This window comes from Dromiciops gliroides, chromosome 2, assembly GCF_019393635.1.
Source record: "Dromiciops gliroides isolate mDroGli1 chromosome 2, mDroGli1.pri, whole genome shotgun sequence".
NCBI lineage: Eukaryota > Metazoa > Chordata > Mammalia > Microbiotheria > Microbiotheriidae > Dromiciops > Dromiciops gliroides.
Window position 1 is genome coordinate 200,231,751 of NC_057862.1, and position 17,716 is coordinate 200,249,466.

At 38.3% G+C, this 17,716-nt stretch overlaps 1 protein-coding gene across 1 annotated transcript in view; it reads right to left on the reverse strand.

Annotated features, from left to right (window-relative positions):
• The window catches only part of NUBPL (nucleotide binding protein like), a 340,415-nt gene that overhangs the window by 36,786 nt on the left and 285,913 nt on the right, over positions 1-17,716 (reverse strand). Inside the window, exon 10 of the mRNA XM_043980572.1 lies at positions 3,571-3,691. Within this exon, the coding sequence (XP_043836507.1) occupies positions 3,571-3,691 (121 nt within the window). The remainder of the gene's footprint in view (positions 1-3,570; positions 3,692-17,716) is intronic.

Below are 17,716 nucleotides of genomic sequence, written 5' to 3' on the forward strand. Positions count from 1 at the left end.
GCTTTATTGTAATTCTTTTCACTTTCATATTGAGTTAAAGGGCTCTTCTGAAGCATAGTTACTTACAACCTCATAAGTTTGCATGCTAAAAATTTAACTTTCTTTTCTTTATAACTTTTGAAAAAGATTTTGCCCCTATACTCTGAAATATCAGTACCATCATTCAAGGACATTCTCAGGATACCCAAGTTGAAAGGACTGCCCACCCTGAGATAACAATCCCTTTTCAATGTCACTTAGGTCAGAGGTGTCAAACAGGTAGTTCACAGCACTCCTGAGTATGACCCAAACCAGATTAAAATATAATTGGGAAATACTTAACAAAATAAGTGAAAATATAATAAAACATATATAATATTATATTTTAAAACTAAGCCAATATGTGGCCCATAGAGAACCTTATTTATGGTTTAATGGCCCCTGTTCTATATGAGTTTGACACCACTGACAGATTATGAGAACCAGACTATCATAGGTTTTCACACTAGATAGCAGATGTCTATCTTTGAGGCCAAGAAGAATCTTGAATGTATACCAAGGCTGAGATTCCACAAACCCAATCATGAGGGCAGAAAAGACTATCTCCTAGATCAAACACATATACCCTTGCCAATTAGTGCTCTTAAATTTTAAAAGATCCATGAAAAATGGGGCCTTACTGATAAAGAGCAACATTAGAAACAAATCCTTGTCTTGATATAAATAATAGCAAATCACATTGCTGTAACCATCACTGGATACTGGTCTAGCTTTTAGCATGAAAAAGGACGATGGTAGGCCAGGGGCTCTACAAGCCTGGAGAGTGGTGTTCTGTGATGTTTTAAAAGTTCATGAGACAGTTTCTGAGAAATTAATCATTTATGCATTTTATTAATAAAAGGGTGAGCAACATTCTCAAATTCCAAAGATGAATCATGGTGGTAGGCTCTCAGTTTATGTCTTTAGAAGTGTGGGTGGCAATCAACTCTGATTACTTAACAGTTAAAGAGAAAGAATGAATATTACATGAGAAGTGGACCTATTCTAATGAAGGATGTAACTTGAATTATGTCATTTACTTCCAAATCACCTCAGCCTTCGGGGAAATCTCGACAAAGAATCTATAGTCCCCCACCAAGCCTGAATCCAGATTTCACCTTAAATTCCTAGTAAGGTTGGGTGGGGGTAGCAATACACATTAAGGAGAATGTTAATTCTATCTGCCATCAGTCCAGTCCTTCAGAGTCAGAGCTTTGAAAAGTCAGAGGGCTTTAGAAAAAGGGGAGAACTCTGGATCTTGGCAGATCATTGGTTATTAATAATTATTTCTCTCAGTTCCTCAACTAGAGGGACCTCCTAGGGGGCCTTAACAACTTTCTCACTCTTTGTACTGGCCAGGTATAATTTATACCCTTCAATAAGCTCTGCTAGAAATTATGTGAGTTTTATATCAGGCTTTGCCTAAAACTTCTAATGGCAAAAAGTTAACACTTAACATATAACTATCTATTTAAAGACCATTTCCTGCTAAATGTTGGAGAATGGGAAGGAGGAGGTATGCCCTGATTGCCTCTCTAATCATTGGAATTAGTTCCACAAATGTAGGGGAAACATTTAGAAAAGACTCGACACATACTTGGCACCCTCATATGAAATATAAAAAGAGATATGAACAACGAAGTAGCAGTGTAAATGATAAACAAATGAGTCTTCTAAAAATGAGAGACTTAAAATTTCCTCAGTAAAATATTATTTATTTGGCTAAAAAAAATAACAATGTAGGCTTTGGCAGATAACACTATGGATGATACAATGCATATAGCTGAATTTTTCTTAGAATTGTTTGTAATACTATATATAACCTATATCAGATTACCTGCTGTCTAGGGGAGGGGGGGGAGGGAGGGAGAAAAATTTGAAATTGGAAATCTTATATAAACAAATGTTGAAAGCTATTTCTACATGTAACTGGAAAATAATAAAATACTTTTATTTTAAAAAAAGAATTGTTTGTAATACTTGAAGTTATAGGCTAAATTTAGATACACAGACTTTATTCTGTGACATTGCTAATATAAGCTAATAGTGCCCTTCTAATTATGTATTTACTTTTCTCCACAAATATGTGTCAGTCTCTTATGTTATTATGTAGAGTTGGGTAATTGAACTTCTTAGGTTAGTTAAATGAAAAACAGTTATAAGAGTATAATTATTGGATGTAATTATAGTAATATAACAAAATACTTCATTAGTATTCACCTAGGTACCACAACAATGGTGTTTAACTCCATCCATGGCAAATTCAATTATAGTAGGTAATGTTTCACAATTCTTTGATCTCTGAGGGATCTTAACCATACGATTTTTTCAAAAGTACTAATGGCTAATAATTCAATAGTAGTCTTTCCTTGTCTCTTTTATCTGTTACCCAGCATTTTCCTCTGTCTCATTATTCATTCATAATTAAACCAATGCCTAGTTTTAAAAATTGGATTAAGTTACTGGTGGAATTTGGTATATAACATTTTATATAAAATCATCATTTTAACACATCTGACACACTAACATTTAGTTCTTGTAAAGCTAACTCATTTTTAAATTCAAAGCTAACTATTTATAATATTATGTTCAGGTATCTTTCCTATATAAAAATGAGAGAAAAATAGCACAATCTCAGAAGGCAGCAAATTGTACCTTCTGAACCAGGGAGGATAGATGCAATAATGTTTATGTGAATGTCTTTAGATATACACCAAGAACTAAAGTTTACATGGAATCTTAATGAACATCCTCCTATATAATGAATAAATGTTTTCACATATACCTATTTACATCGATAAATAAGACCCTAACTTGGCATGCAAATTGTTTATTGCCAACTGAATATGTAGTCTTCCAAAGCACGGTCTGCAGTTCATAAAACTCTTCCATCAAACTAAAACTGGCGATTACTTTCCATTTATAGGGCATGTATCTGGCATGTACCTAGTTATTTGCATGTTGTCTCCCCCACTCACATTAATGAGCTCCTTGAAGTTAGGGACCATATTTTTGCCTTTCTTTGCATCTGCAGAGCTTAGTATGGTGCCTGGCATATATGAAGTGCTTTGTTTGCCAACTGTTTAATCAATTAGGGCAGTTATCTTAATAGTTGACAAAGCAAATCTCCTAACTAAAGGTGGCAGTGTGCTACTATACGGGAAAGAGAAACAGATTTAGAGTCAGAGAATCTGGCATCAAATCCCAACTTTCCCTTGCTACATGTGTGACATTGACAAGTCACTTAACTTGAGACTTGTGAGTCTCTGGTTACTGATCTATGGGGGGTTGTACTGGACAGTCTCTAAGGTCTTTTTCAGTTCTAAATCTAGGATCTTAAGGTCCTAATTCATAATAAGCCTTCTAAAATATTCTAAAAAGTATTCTAAAAAGCTAATGAAAGGTGATCACAAAGATCAACTCCAGAATGTTCTCATTTAAAAACATGAAGCAAATACCTTTTAATATTTCCTTTAGACACTGATATTTCCCATATTCCCCAAGATCTCTTATGCTGCTTTCTCTCAAAACAAAACAAAATACTGTTCTTACCTAAAACATCAAGACCAAGGGTTTTTGCTAGTTTCTTTGCACCATCAGCTCCAAAAATATGAGTTTCATGTTTACATTTTGGGCACTGGAAAACACTCATGTTTTGGATGAGACCCAGAACCTGTTCAAATAAAAGCACATATTTAACACCACAATTCAAACGGAAACAGTTTAAAAAAAATATTACCAAGAAACGTGTTTCAAATCAAAAGTTCCAGGGACCCACTTAAGATGAATAGGTAACAGAAAGAGTTAGTTAATAACACTGAATCAAAGTATAAGCATTACAATGTATCTCAATAAATAACTACTATTATATACATAATATATGCTATATATAGCATAATTAGCCAGAAAACAAGCCCATTGAGCTCATAGAGATACAGCTACTTAAGGCAAAATTACAGAGCTTTAAAAACACTTTACATGTAAACTATTTACCTCACAGTTACTAGCACATGGATATTTGATATTCTGTTTTATAAACATGAAAGCTGGAATTTGGGGGTTGGGGGAGCTTGCTGAGGCTTCCAAGAATAGTAAAGAAGAATGATAAAATGGAGCTGAGATTCTCCAAGATAACCGAGTTCCACCATAAAATGTCTTCATGGTGTCAATCTTTTGCTGTTTAGTTGTGTCTAATTCTTTGTGATCCCATTTGGGGTTTTCTTAGAAAAGACACCAGAGTGGTTTGCCATTTCCTTCTTCAGATCATTTTACAGATGAAGAAATTGAAACAAACAGGGCTAAGTGACTAGCCTAGGGTCATACAGCTACTGAGCATCTGAGGCTGGAATTTAACTTAGCTCTTCCTGACTCCAGACCTGGCACACTATCTACTGTGCCACTTAGCTGCCCCTGGTGTCAGTCTTTTAACAAATTCCATCTCTGTACAAACTCCAAAATATTCAAGGTCAGGCCTTTCTCAAGGTCAGAGAGTAAGAAGCACTATCTATTTCCCAGGGCACAACCACAAACAATGTGAAGCTTCTGGGACAAAAAGCCCAGAAAGGATATTGCCTGTAAAATGCCATATGTCAATTAACATAATTTATCATTAGCCTCAATCTTTCCCCTGAGCTTCAGTCCTGCATCACCAATTGCTATTAGACATTTCAAACTGAATGTCCTCAAGACATCTTGAACTGAGTTGAGTTTACTGAATTTATTGAATTCCAAGTTTAACTCATCATCTTTTCCCTCCTACCCTTCCCCTTTTCAAAACTTTCCTATTAAAATCAAAGCACTAACTTCCCTCCTGTCTCCGAGGTTAGAAACCTCAGCATTATCCCAGACCACTCACTTTCCTTCCCCTCACATATCTAACAGGTTGACAATTCTTGCTGTTTCTAACTCCACAACATCTTTCACATCCAATCCCTTCTCTTTATTCACTATCATCTCAGTTCAGGCCCTCCTGACCTCTCATCTAGATTATCAGTCTCCTAATTGTTCTGCCTCAAGGTCTTTCCACCCTCCAGTCATTCCTACACATGGTTGCAAAAGCAGTTTTCCTTAAACACAGATTTGTGCAAGATCAAATGACATAATATATGCAGACTTTAGAATGTAAGGTCTGCAAAGGCAGACCTTAAAACTACTATACTAATACTAGCTATCTGACCATATGGCTTCCCTACTCAGTCAACCTGAGTGGCTTTCTATTCTCTCTAGGATAAAGTATAAATTCCTTTTTAAATTTTGAGAACTCTATACAACCAGGCTCCAAGCTCTAGGCTCAACAGATATTTTCTCTCCTGCAAATCCAGCCATATTGGCCTTCTCTCTGCTCCTCACTGACGATCTTCATTCTGCCTGTGCATTAGCTATTCCATGTGCCTGGATTGCTTTCCCTCCTTTCCTCTGCCTCAGAGAGTCTTTCTTCTTTAAAGATTCAGCTTAGCCACTGTCTTCTGCATGAATTCTTTTCTGATTCTACCCCAGAGCCAAACTACCTTGAATGGATTTATATTTATGCCATATATTTTTATATTTACTTATTGTCTTCCCTATTGTCATGAACATTCCTTATAAGAAAGGATTGCTTCATTATTTATACTCATTTCCAGGGCCTAAGACAGTACTTGGCACAAAATAGATGATACTTTGTAATACTTGTTAGTCAGTCATCAGAACAAAAGTTTCCATTTGGATCACAGGGTTTAGAACCAGAAAGGATCAGCCTGGTAAAATGGAAAGGGTATTCAATCTGGAGTCAGAGGCTCTGTTTTCCAAATGTGACTCTTCCATTTTACTACCTTTGACCTTGACCAAAGTCATGTGTCCTCATTCATAAAATGAGGTGAGAAAAGATGGCCTCTGAGCTCCTTTCTGGTGTTAAACTGCTGATCCTACTGTATTCTAGTTCATCTAGTCCCAATCTACATGTTCTACATATGAGGAAACTGAGGTTGAGACTTCCCCAGTGACACAAGGTGTGGCCACATTGCCTTTATTCACAATAAAGTATAAACCCAAGAATACACTCAGATTCATTATTTAAGCTAAAGAGGAGGAAGGAAAAAAAAAAGACTAAAACTGTCCACAAAGCATAAATATGAAGACAGATAGTGAGGAACATAAATTTCTAAATAAGCATTTTCCAACTACCTAATATATGTCCTTTTTGCTGATCCAGGAGTATTATAAAAATAAATCACTCCCAAACTGTGCTCTGGTGTTTCAGAATCATCACCAGAAACCTAGAAGAAAATAGTTTAATATCACACAGATTATTTGCTTATTCACTACATCAATATAAATACACCCATTGCTTAGGGCTCTGGGTATTTTCACTGCCATTTATGGTAAATATGATATAGTCTCTGACTGTAGGGCTTACATTCTAAATGCATAAAATGAGCCAAGCAAAGGGAAAAAAGATAAACACTTGAGGAATGTGTGAAGACCTAGGGAAGGAATGGTGAAGAATTAAAAAAAAACAAAAAACCCTCCAACCCTGGACTCTCATCTAGCGCCTGCCACTATGAACCAATGTGATTAGAGTTGTGTGCAATTTATTTTCTATTACCAAATTGTTCTTTACAGGCCATATAGATGTCACACACACGAATTATAACCAAATGAATAATTTTATCACAGAACAAATGCTTAATAAGCAATTAATAAGATAAACACAGTGCTGCATTTTGATCTAAAAAATGCGGGGCAAGGGCCTGCATTTAATATTTCCTGCTAATGTGTGAAGGATTCAGATTTGCTTTGATGAGAAATTCCTTGTTTCTCAGTATTGTAGGAGGCTTAAGTGACAGAGAAAACATTTGTCCTTGCAAGATAATGGGAATTAATGGAAGGACTTTTCTTCTGTTTATGATTCTGCCACAACTTATCTTTACTAGTTTTAGAAAAAATGTAGAGTGTGAAGGATTCTTGGATGTGCTTGGGAGTCAAGGGTTCAAATCGTTAGTTAAGCTAGGATTTGTCTATGGCTGATTAGAAGACCAGAAGAGGCAGAGGGTGATGTTAGAAGCAGCCACACAGAAAATAAACAATTCCTGATAAATCTGTCAATAACTACCTTGAGCAAGTTCTTTAAGCTTTCTGTGCCTCAGTTTGCTCATCTAAAAAATGAGGGGAGGTTGGAGTAAATGGCCTCCAGGTTCCCTTCCAGCTCGAGATCTCTGACCGTATGTCACATCCTTGATTTCAGTCTCTGTATTTTTTCTGTCAAATGGAGCTTTGCCCCAGATGTTTTTTTAAGGTCCCTATGACAGCCTTGTTCAAAGTACAAACATCCTCTGTCAAATGGGTCATTCCTGGGTGAACCAAATGAATGTTTACTCCAAGTTACCCGAACGCCAACTCCATCCTCTTTTCTCAACCCACACAGCTGCCACCATGGTGCCAGCTTCATCAACTCACACCTAAATTACCGCCCTGGCCTCCTAGCTCATCTCTCTGCCTCCAGTCTCTCTCCCTGTTCCAGTCCATTCTCCACTCAGCTGCCAAACTGATTTTCCTAATGTGCAGGTAGGGTCATGTCACTGCCCAACCCGGTGAAGTCTGGTGGCTCTACAGTCCCTCTAGGACCAAATAAAAAATCCTCTCTTTGGATGCTAAAACCCTGTAAAACCAGAGCCCTTCCTACCTTTCCAAACATAATCTCACACTTTATTCCCTTCTGCTATCTAGACATATTGGCCTTCTTGCTCTTCCTCACATACACACTCCCCTTCCTACTCCATGGATTGACAATGGCTGTCCCCCAAGCCTGAGATGCTCTCCCTTCCTTCCCTCTGCCTCCTGGATTCTTGCACTTCCTTTAAAACTTGCTTCAAATCCCACCTTTTGCAAAACATCATTCCAAGGACACCTCCTTCCCTCCCCCACCAAGTGCCTTCCCTCTGAGAGTATCTCCCACTTACACCCCATATATCTTGTTTGAACATGTTTGTCAGCATGTTGTCTACCCCTTTAGACTGGAAGCTTCTTAGGGGCAGGGGCCATACATATCATTTTCTTTGTGTACCCAGTATTTTGCATAATTCCTAACATAGTCTGTAATAAATGTTTATTTACTTACTAAGATATCCAAAATCACCACCTAATCTTTACTTGAAATTAAATAGACAAAGTTCCTACTCTCAAGGACTCTGGAGGAATAAGGGGTGGGCAAAAGATGTGCACAAATGCAAAATACTGAGTAATAATCATATATATAAAATAGGGGTATGGCATGCTATGAAAAGTCAAAGGAGAAAGGGACCACTTCTGGTTATGGAGGCGTGGTCATCAGGGGTAGCTACATTGGAGGAGGAAGTGAGGTCTTGAAGTGGGGTTAGAAGGAATATGGAATCAAAGAACCTGGGTTTGAACCCTGACCCAACCGCTATCTCTATAGCCTTGGGCAAGCCACTGAGTCTCTCTTAGCCTCAGTTTCTTCCTCTGTAAAATGAGGGAGTTGGTCTAGAAAGCCATTCACCCAATCCCATATTTTTTTTTTTTTGGGGTGGGACAATGAGGGTTAAGTGACTTGCCCAGGGTCACACAGCTAGTAAGTGTCAAGTAAGTATCTGAGGTCACATTTGAACTCAGGTCCTCCTGAATCCAGGGCTGGTGCTTTATCCACTGTACCACCGAGCTGCCCCCCAATCCCATATTTCTTAATGAGAGAGGTAACCACTCAAAGTAATAAAAATGAGTAATCAAAACTATGGTAGATTGTGAACGCCATAAAGTAATGCATACCTGGACATGAAAAATAGCTTCTAATGATACTTGCTAAGAACCTAAATTTTAAATAACAAACAAAAATATGCAAAAACGATGTCACTAAGCCCTCTAGTGTGACAATCTGACAACAGAAAAAAATTTGGAACCCAGCAAAGCTTTGGAAGAGAGCTTGGTACATTTAAGATCTGAATAGGGAGACTAGCTCATTTAAAAGACTAGCCATGTAATCAATGAGGCTTTAAACAGGACATTGAAGACACATCCCAGCCTAATGTAATAAAAGGAAATTTTAGCATGTTTGTACTACAGTTTTGCTCATTTACAATCAATTTCAGCTAAATAGGCAAGAATTCATACTCACATCAAAAATTAAACTATGTTGTCAAACATCTTGTGAACACTTTCCAGGTTATTTGGCTGTTTGTATTATTGTAAAACTGTTTTGTTTATCCTTTGCTAGTAACAACATCAGAAAACAGACGCTTTACTGTGGTGTCATTAACATAATATTGTTGAGATGCAGCTGTATGTGTGTTAAATCATTTTTCTTAATGTTTCATCAAAGGATACAGTCCTTTTTTCTTTTTACCTTTGCTAGTTTTACTGAAAGCAATGTCATATGCCTGCTGAATGCCAGTCACCACAACCCCCTTTAAGTGTTTCTTCCTTTCTTCTAGTCTGTCATCTGCTCAGAAGCGTACCTTGTTTATTAACTTTTTAAAAACCCAACTCTCTTGAAATATCAACATCACTTTGAATACTAGGTTTTTGTCTCTAAATACATTGAATTATACAGGCTCCAGAGAGTCCAGTTTTAAATTTCTGGCTGACACAGTAAGTCCAGGTTAAAGAAAGTAACAACCAAGATTTTCAGGCTACTATGTAATCTCATTTTCACAAGGTTATAACCAGGTTAAATTCCTGCTGGTTGAAACCTGTCATAAGAATTAAAAGCCTAAGAGGTATGTTTTTGGAAAAACAGTAGGGGGGAAGGGAGAACCTCACTGTTTCAAACAGAATAAATAATAATGGCTGAAACAGATTGGATTTTGGATGCTCTGCAGTACTCCGATAATCTAAAACCAGTTTTTGCTATTTTCCACAAATTGAAACATATGGATAGAAATGATAATTTTAAAATAAATTTGCTTTTCTCCTTGAATCAATATCCTTACTTCAGTAACCCATTATTATCCTAGCTCTCCTGTTATCATGAGAAAAAAATCTTTCAGCTCTCTCTTCTACCATCATCCTTTGTGCCAGCAGCCTTCATGCTGATGATGCTGTCACTCTCACATCACAGATTCTTGATCTCCACAATTCAAGTAACCATTTTCAATGTACGTCAACCACCCACCTGGAAGACCAGCAATTTTCACATAATACTTCTCTGCATCCAAGACACTGAACTTGAACTTTCCTTTTCATGATTTTTTTTACACTCTTGACTTTTCACCCTGTCCATCATGTTAATTTCTACAACACTTCCTCCTGTCCATATTTCCTACTTCTTTCTATATCCTCATAAATGATTATGGTCCATAGTACCTGCCTAGCTTCACAGTCCATTAACAGAGCAGCATCTGCCCTAATATCCAACCCACATACCTTGCCAGTTTTAATTTGGCCCACTTTATTAGCATAGGATATTTTGCACTGCTGACTTTTTTTTCTTTAAAATTTTTTTTTCTTTAGAATTTTATTTTTCCCCTAGTTACATGTAAAAACAAACTTTTATTTTATTTTTTTTGGTGAGGCAATTGGGATTAAGTGACTTGCTCAGGGTCACACAGCTAGTAAGTATCAAGTGTCTGAGAACAGATTTGAACTCAGGTCCTCCTGAATCCAGGGCCAGTATGCCATCCACTGAGCCACCTAGCTGCCCCAAAACAAATTTTAACACTGATTTTTAAAAACTCTGTGTTCCAAATTTTCTTCCTTCTTCCCTCCCCAACCGTCCTTAAGAACTCAAGGAATTCAACATAAGTCATACAGGTATAGTCATGTGTAGTTTTTCAAGTTAAATTTCCACATTAGTCAGGTTATGAAAGAAAACAGACAAAAAAACTTTAGAAAAAGGAACTAACAAAAAAATTATACTTCAATCTGTATTCAGATACGATCAGTTCTTTCTCTGTAGATGGATTGCATTTTTCTTAAGTCTTTCAGTTGTCTTAGATCATTGTATTGTTGAAAATAACTAAGTCATTCACAGCAGATCATCTTAAAATATTGCTATTATTTTATATACAGTACATTTCACTTTGCATCAGCTCATGTATATCTTTCCAGGTTTTTTTGATAGCATCCTGCTCATCATTTCTTATAGAACAATAGTGTTCCATCATAATCTCATCCCGCTATTTGTTCAGCCATTCCCCAATCGATGGGCATCACCCCAATTTTGAATTCAACTGGTTTTTAGGATACCAATCTAGTAGTGGTATTGCTAGGTTAAAGAGTATGCGTGGTTTTATAGCCCTTTGGCCATAGTTCCAAAATACTCTACAGAATGTTTGAATCAGTTTACAACTTTATCAAGAGTGTATTAATGGCTTATTTCCCCCATATCAACTACATTTGTCATTTTCCTCTGCTGTCCTATTATCCAATCCAATAGGTATGAGGTAGTACCCAGAATTGTTTTGACTTGAATCTCTCCAATCAATAGTGAGTTAGAACATTTTTAAAAAATGGCTATAGGTGGCTTTGATTATATCATCTGAAAATTTCATGTCTTTTGAGCATCTATCAATTGGGGAATGGCTCTTATTTTAACAAATTTGACTCAGTTCTCTATGTGTTTGAGAACTGAGGCCTAACAGACAAGCTTGCTTCAATTTTTTTTCACAGTTACTATTGCTAACCGTATTTCCCTCTATCCTATTCCCTCCCCTTGATATTTACTTTATTTTCTATCTTCTTTCACCCTATCCCTCCTTAAAAGTGTTTTGCTTCTGACTGCCCTCTCCCCCAATCTGCCCTCACTTCTTTCACCCCCTCCCCCTTTATCCCTTTCCCCTCCTACTTTCTTGCAGGATAAGATATATTACTATACCCAACTGAGTGTGTATGTTATTCCCTCTTTGAGCCAATTCTGATGAGAATAAAGCTCACTCATTCCCCCACACCTCCCCCCATCTTTCCTCCACTCTGTAAGTTTTTTCTTGCTTCTTTTATGTGAGATACTTTACCCCATTCCACTTTTCCCTTTCCCTTTCTCCCAGTGCATTCCTCTCACCCCTTAATTTTTTTTCAAAGATATCATCCCTGTGCCCTCTGTTTAAATATACTCCATTGAGCTGCCCTAATAATGAGAAAGTTCTTATGAGTTACAAGTATCATCTTCTCATGTAGGAATGTAAACAGTTTAACCTTTTAATATCCCTTATGATTTCTTTTTTCCTGTTTGACTTTTTATGTTTCTCTAGGGTCTTGTATTTGAAAATCAAATTTTCAACTCCACTCAGGTCTTTTCATCATGAATGCTTGAAAGTCTTCCCTTTCATTGAATTCCCATTTTTTCCCCCTGAAAGATTATACAAAATTTTGCTGGGCAGGTGATTCTTGGTTGTAATCCCAATTCCTTTGCCCTCCAGGATATCATATTCCAAGCCCTCTGATTCTTTAATGTAGAAGCTGCTAGATCTTGTACTATCCTGACTGTGACTCCACTGTGGCTATTTGCAATATTTCTCCTTGACCTGGGAGCTCTGGAATTTGGCTATAATATTCCTGGAAGTTTTCATTTTGGAATCTCTTTCAGGAGGTGATCGGTAGATTCTTTCAATTTCTATTTTACCTTCTCCTTCTAGAATATCAGGGCAATTTTCCCTGACTATTTCTTGGAAGATGATGTCTAAGCTCTTATTTTGATCATGGTTTTCAGGTAGTCCAATACTTTTCAAATTATCTCTACTGGATCTATTTTCTAGGTCAGTTGTTTTTTCCAAGGAGATATTTTACATTACCTTCTATTTTTTCATTCTTTTGGTTTTGCTTTATTGTGTCAATTTCTCACCAAGTCATTAGCTTCCATTTACTCAATCCTAATTTTTAAGCAATTATTTTATTCAGAGAGCTTCCATTTGGCCAATTTGGCTTTTCAAGCTAATGACTTTTTTTCATGCCTTTCCTGCATCTTTTTCATTTCTCTTTCCATTTGATCCTCCACTTCTCTTACTTTATTTTCAAAGTTCTTTTTGACCTCTTCTATGGCCTGAGACCAATTCAAATTTTTCTTGGAAGCTTTGGATGTAGAAGCTTTGACCTTGCCATCCTCCTCCAAGGGTGTATTTTGATCTACCTTGTCACCAGAGAAACTTTCCAGAGTCAGCATTCTCCTCTCTTTGGTCATTTTCCTAGCATGTTTCTTGACTCTTAACTCCTTCTTAAAGTGGGGCACTGCTTCCAGGATGTACTGTCCCAAGCTTCAGGGGGCCCAAGGTGGTATGATTTAAGGAGGGGCACTTCACCACTCCCCTGGGCTGTAAGCAACTATAGGCCAGCTTGCCCTTTAACCAAGAACAGAATCCTGTTTCACTGTGGCTGCAAGTTCTGATGTGCCTGTGCCCCCCCCCCCACCTGTGCCACCACCCAACTGTTTCCTGGAACCTAGCATGGGCAAAACAACAGAGTCTCACCTCAGTGCCAGCAGAAACTCCTGTAATCTCCCCCTGACCAACCATTCATTGAGCCTGAGCTAAGTTCCCTAAGTAGCCGTTGCCACTGCTGATTCCGAGGCTCCTGCGGCCTGTTTCTTTGGGGCAGCCTGCGTGGGGCTGTCTTTGTGCTGGCACAGCCTGTAGTCTGTGCTCCACTCTCACCTGGGTATAACAGACCTCTCTTGCTGACCTTCTAAGCCATCTTTGGCTGGAAAATGATCTCACACTGTCCTTTTGTGGGTTCTGCTGCTCCAGGAATTGTCTTATGGCATTATTTGAAGGTATTTGGAGGGGTCTTGGGGAGAGCTCAGGGAAGTCACTGCCTTTCCCCTGCCATCTTGGCTCTGCCTCACTGCTGACTTTTTCACAGTGCTCTCATCATGCCTTCATCATGATTCTCTGCAGCGTCTGACATTCTCAGTTATCCTCTCTCTCTTGATCCTCTCTTTTCTCTGGGTTTCTATGATACTACTCTAGCCTGGTTCTCCTCCTATCAATGACTGATTACTCTTTTCCTCTCTCCTTTGCTGGATCTTCATCTATGTTATGCCCACTAACCATGGATGATCCACAGGGCTCTGCCCTGGGCCCACTTCTCTTTTCCCTTCATACTATTCTATGTTAAGGGCTAAAATTCTAGCTAAACTGTCTAAAATATCTAATGAGTGGTCGCCAATAATTGTAAGCTTTAGGCAGAGTTTAGACTTTTATCATTTATTAAGGAGAATAAGAATTTGGTAGAGAGAGAGAAAGGCCTAGATTCCTATCTATTAAAGGGAGAGCACATTTCTAGCTCCCTTCTCCACCAGCGTCCTTAGGACAAGAGAGTGAGACAGAGCGCCCGGCTCTCCCTTCCTCCTCCCACCAGCCACGTCACTTCCATGAACACCAAAGAAAAGCCGCATGCTTGCCCTCAAAGATCTTCCTTTCTTGGTGGAGCTTTTCTACAGTAAGTCTCCAGCAGGTGGCATCATTCCAATCGTTACATCTACTTGGTGATTTCATCAGCTTCCACAGATTTCATTATCATCTCTATGCTGATGATTCTCAGATCTATTTATCCATCACACCTAACCTTCAGACTCTAATCTCCAACCGACTATTTGGCATCTTGATTTGGATGCCCTATAAATATCTCAAAACTCAACATTTGCAAAACTGAACTCATTATCTTTTCCCCCAAAATTTCTCCCCTTTCAAACCTTCCCTATTAATATAGAGGGAATTATCTTAGTCATTCAGTTTTTCTGCCTAGATGTCATCTTTAACTCCTCACTTGTTCATCTCCCATATCCAATCTCTTGCCAAGTACTGTCAAATTTAACTTCAAAGTGTCTCTTATATGTGCCCCCTTCTTTCCTCTGACATTGCCTCCACCCTGGTATAGTCTCTTATCACTTAATTTCTGGACTACTGCAATAGCCTGCTGGTTGGTCTGCTGGCCTCAAGTCTGTCCCAACTCCATACATACAACATCTACTCAGATGTCAGATTAATCTTTGTAAAGCACAGATCTATCTGATCATGTCAACTCCCCCGTATTCAATAAACTCTAGTGGTTCTCTATCATCTCAAGATTTGAATATTAAATCCTCTGTCTGGCATTCAAAGCCCTTCATCATCTGTCTCCCTCCTACCTTTCTAGTCTTCTTACAAATGATTATGTTCCAAGTCTTTTATTAAATTTCTTACATCTTCCTGTACTTTCCACTTCCAGTGACATCCTTTGTGATCCAGTGACATTAGTCTCCTAGTCATTCCTCAAACAAGGTAATCCAACTCCCAACTCTGGCCATTTTCCCAGGCTATCCCTCGCACTTGGAATTCTTTCCCTCTAGTTTGCACCTTCTGGCTCTTCCCTGGCTTCCTTCAATTCCCAGCTAAAAATCTCATCTTCTACAAGAAGGTTTTTCCTAATCCCCCTTAATGTTTATATCTCCCCACTATTAATTATCTCCAATTTATCCTGTGTAAACTTTGCTTGTACCAAGCTGTTTGCATGTTTCCTCTCCAGTAGACTGTGAGCTTCTTAGGAGCAAAGACTGCTTTTTGCCTTTCTTTGTATCCCCAGGACTTAACACAGTGCCTGACACACCATAGATACTTTTTTTTTTTTTTTTGCGGGGCAATGAGGGTTAAGTGACTTGCCCAGGGTCACACAGCTAGTAAGTGTCAAGTGTCTGAGGCCGGATTTGAACTCAGGTACTCCTGAATCCAGGGCCGGTGCTTATCCACTGCACCACCTAGCCGCCCCCACCATAGATACTTTTTAAAAAAATGCTTATTTACTAACTGATGCTAGTTCCCAACTCTAGATCATCCCCATGATCAATGTTCTCCATTCCTTAGCCATTGGGTGTTCCTGAAGAAAGTAATAAAAATCCTCACAAAACCCATCATAAATTCAAATGATGTAATGTTTTATTCATGCTTACTCTTTCATGTTCATTAATATAATAAATATTTATTGTCTATTATTTTCAAGAAATTTATGCTAGGTGCTATAGAGAGGGTAAAGACGGACAAGATAAATTCGTGCCCTTAAGGAGATCCTAGTCTAGTAAGTATGCACAAAACGCAGTCATACAAAGATAGAATACAGTAAATGCCCTACATATGAAGTACTCCTTGGATCAGGAAGAAAAACATTTGGTTGGGATAAATCATAAAAGGCTTTATGAAAGAAATGGCATATGAATTGGGTCTTTAACGATGAGTATGGTTTTGGTAGATGAAAGTGGAAGATAAGAGACATTCCAGAAAGAAGAAAGACCATAAAGAGCATAGAGACTAGTAAGCTCACAATTTGTTTGGGGAACAGAAAAATGCTTGAGTTTGGCAGGAGTATGGAGTGCATATAAAGAAAGAGAAGGAGATATGGGTGAATGAGGAGTTGGGGCCAGGGCAAAAAGAATTTTGAATGCAAGGCTATGGATTCTGGGCTAAAGGCAAGAGGCAAGGGTAATTATAAAAAGTTTGAAAGAAAGATAGTGATGTGATAAGAAGGATTATGTTGCTATGTGCTATTGCTTAGCCTGGCAAATATTAGGCATTTAGTGTTTATTGACTGAATGACTTGAGTAGCCATGTGTAGGATGAAGTTCAAATCAGGCCTCAGATACTTCCTTGCTACGTGATCTTGCACATGGCACTAACATTTGTCTGCTTCAGTTCTTCACCTGTAAAAAAGTTGTTATGGGGAACAAATGAGATAATATATGTAAAGCTCTGTAAAGCTCAAAGTGCTATATAACTGTTAGCTATTTTTATATAATTCCCTGAGGCCTGAGAATACATCAAATTTTATTCTTGCCTTGTCTGAAATCATGCTTGCTTTCCCTGCTTCTTGAGATTCACTTGAACCATAATGAATTCTGCTCCAGGCCTTTATTTTAACCCTGAAATTCTTTGGTTTCAAGTCTGTTTACTGTAAACAATATCCTCTACCTTTCCAATATCTTTTGCAGATGTTATGACATCTCTGTTCACACCGCTGTTAAGCTACTTCAAGTCCTCATTACTTCTCAACTAGAGTATTAAAATAATTGGTTTCTCTGCATCAATTATCTTCCCTCTTCAATCTATCCTTATCAGAACTGCCAAATTAATATTCTTAATGGGCAGGTCTGATCACTCCCTGACTCAAAAATAGTCAGTAGCATCTAAGAAAGCAGAACAAACTCTTAACCTGGAATTTAAGGTTGCACAACAATCTGGCTCTAACCTACTTTTCCAATCTTATTTCATACTAATCCCATTCATGTACTCACTCCACAGTCCATCCAAACTAGACTCTGAGCTGTTGCTTAATCTTGTACCTAACCCTTTAGTCAGCTTGCAACTATCCACGCATCTTCCCAACTCCTAGAACAATGTTCCTCCACATCTGTCTATTGAAACTTTCTCTGTCTCTGTCTCTCTCTCTTTCTCTCCCTTCCTCCCTCCCTCCAAGGCCCAGTTTTGTTTTTTGTGGTTTTTTTGGGTGAGGCAATTGGGGTTAAGTGACTTGCCCAGGGTCACACAGCTAGTAAGTGTTAAGTATCTGAGGCCAGATTTGAACTCAGGTCCTCCTGAATCCAGGGCCGGTGTTCTATCTACTGCGCCACCTAGCTGCCCCAAATAAATACTACAGGTATATCCCTGTTTTGCTGATGAGGTTTATACCTTTTTTTTTTGGCAGGCAATGGGGGTTAAGTGACTTGCCCAGGGTCACACAGCTAGTAAGTGTCAAGTGTCTGAGGCCGGATTTGAACTCAGGTACTCCTGAATCCACGGCCAGTGCTTTAACC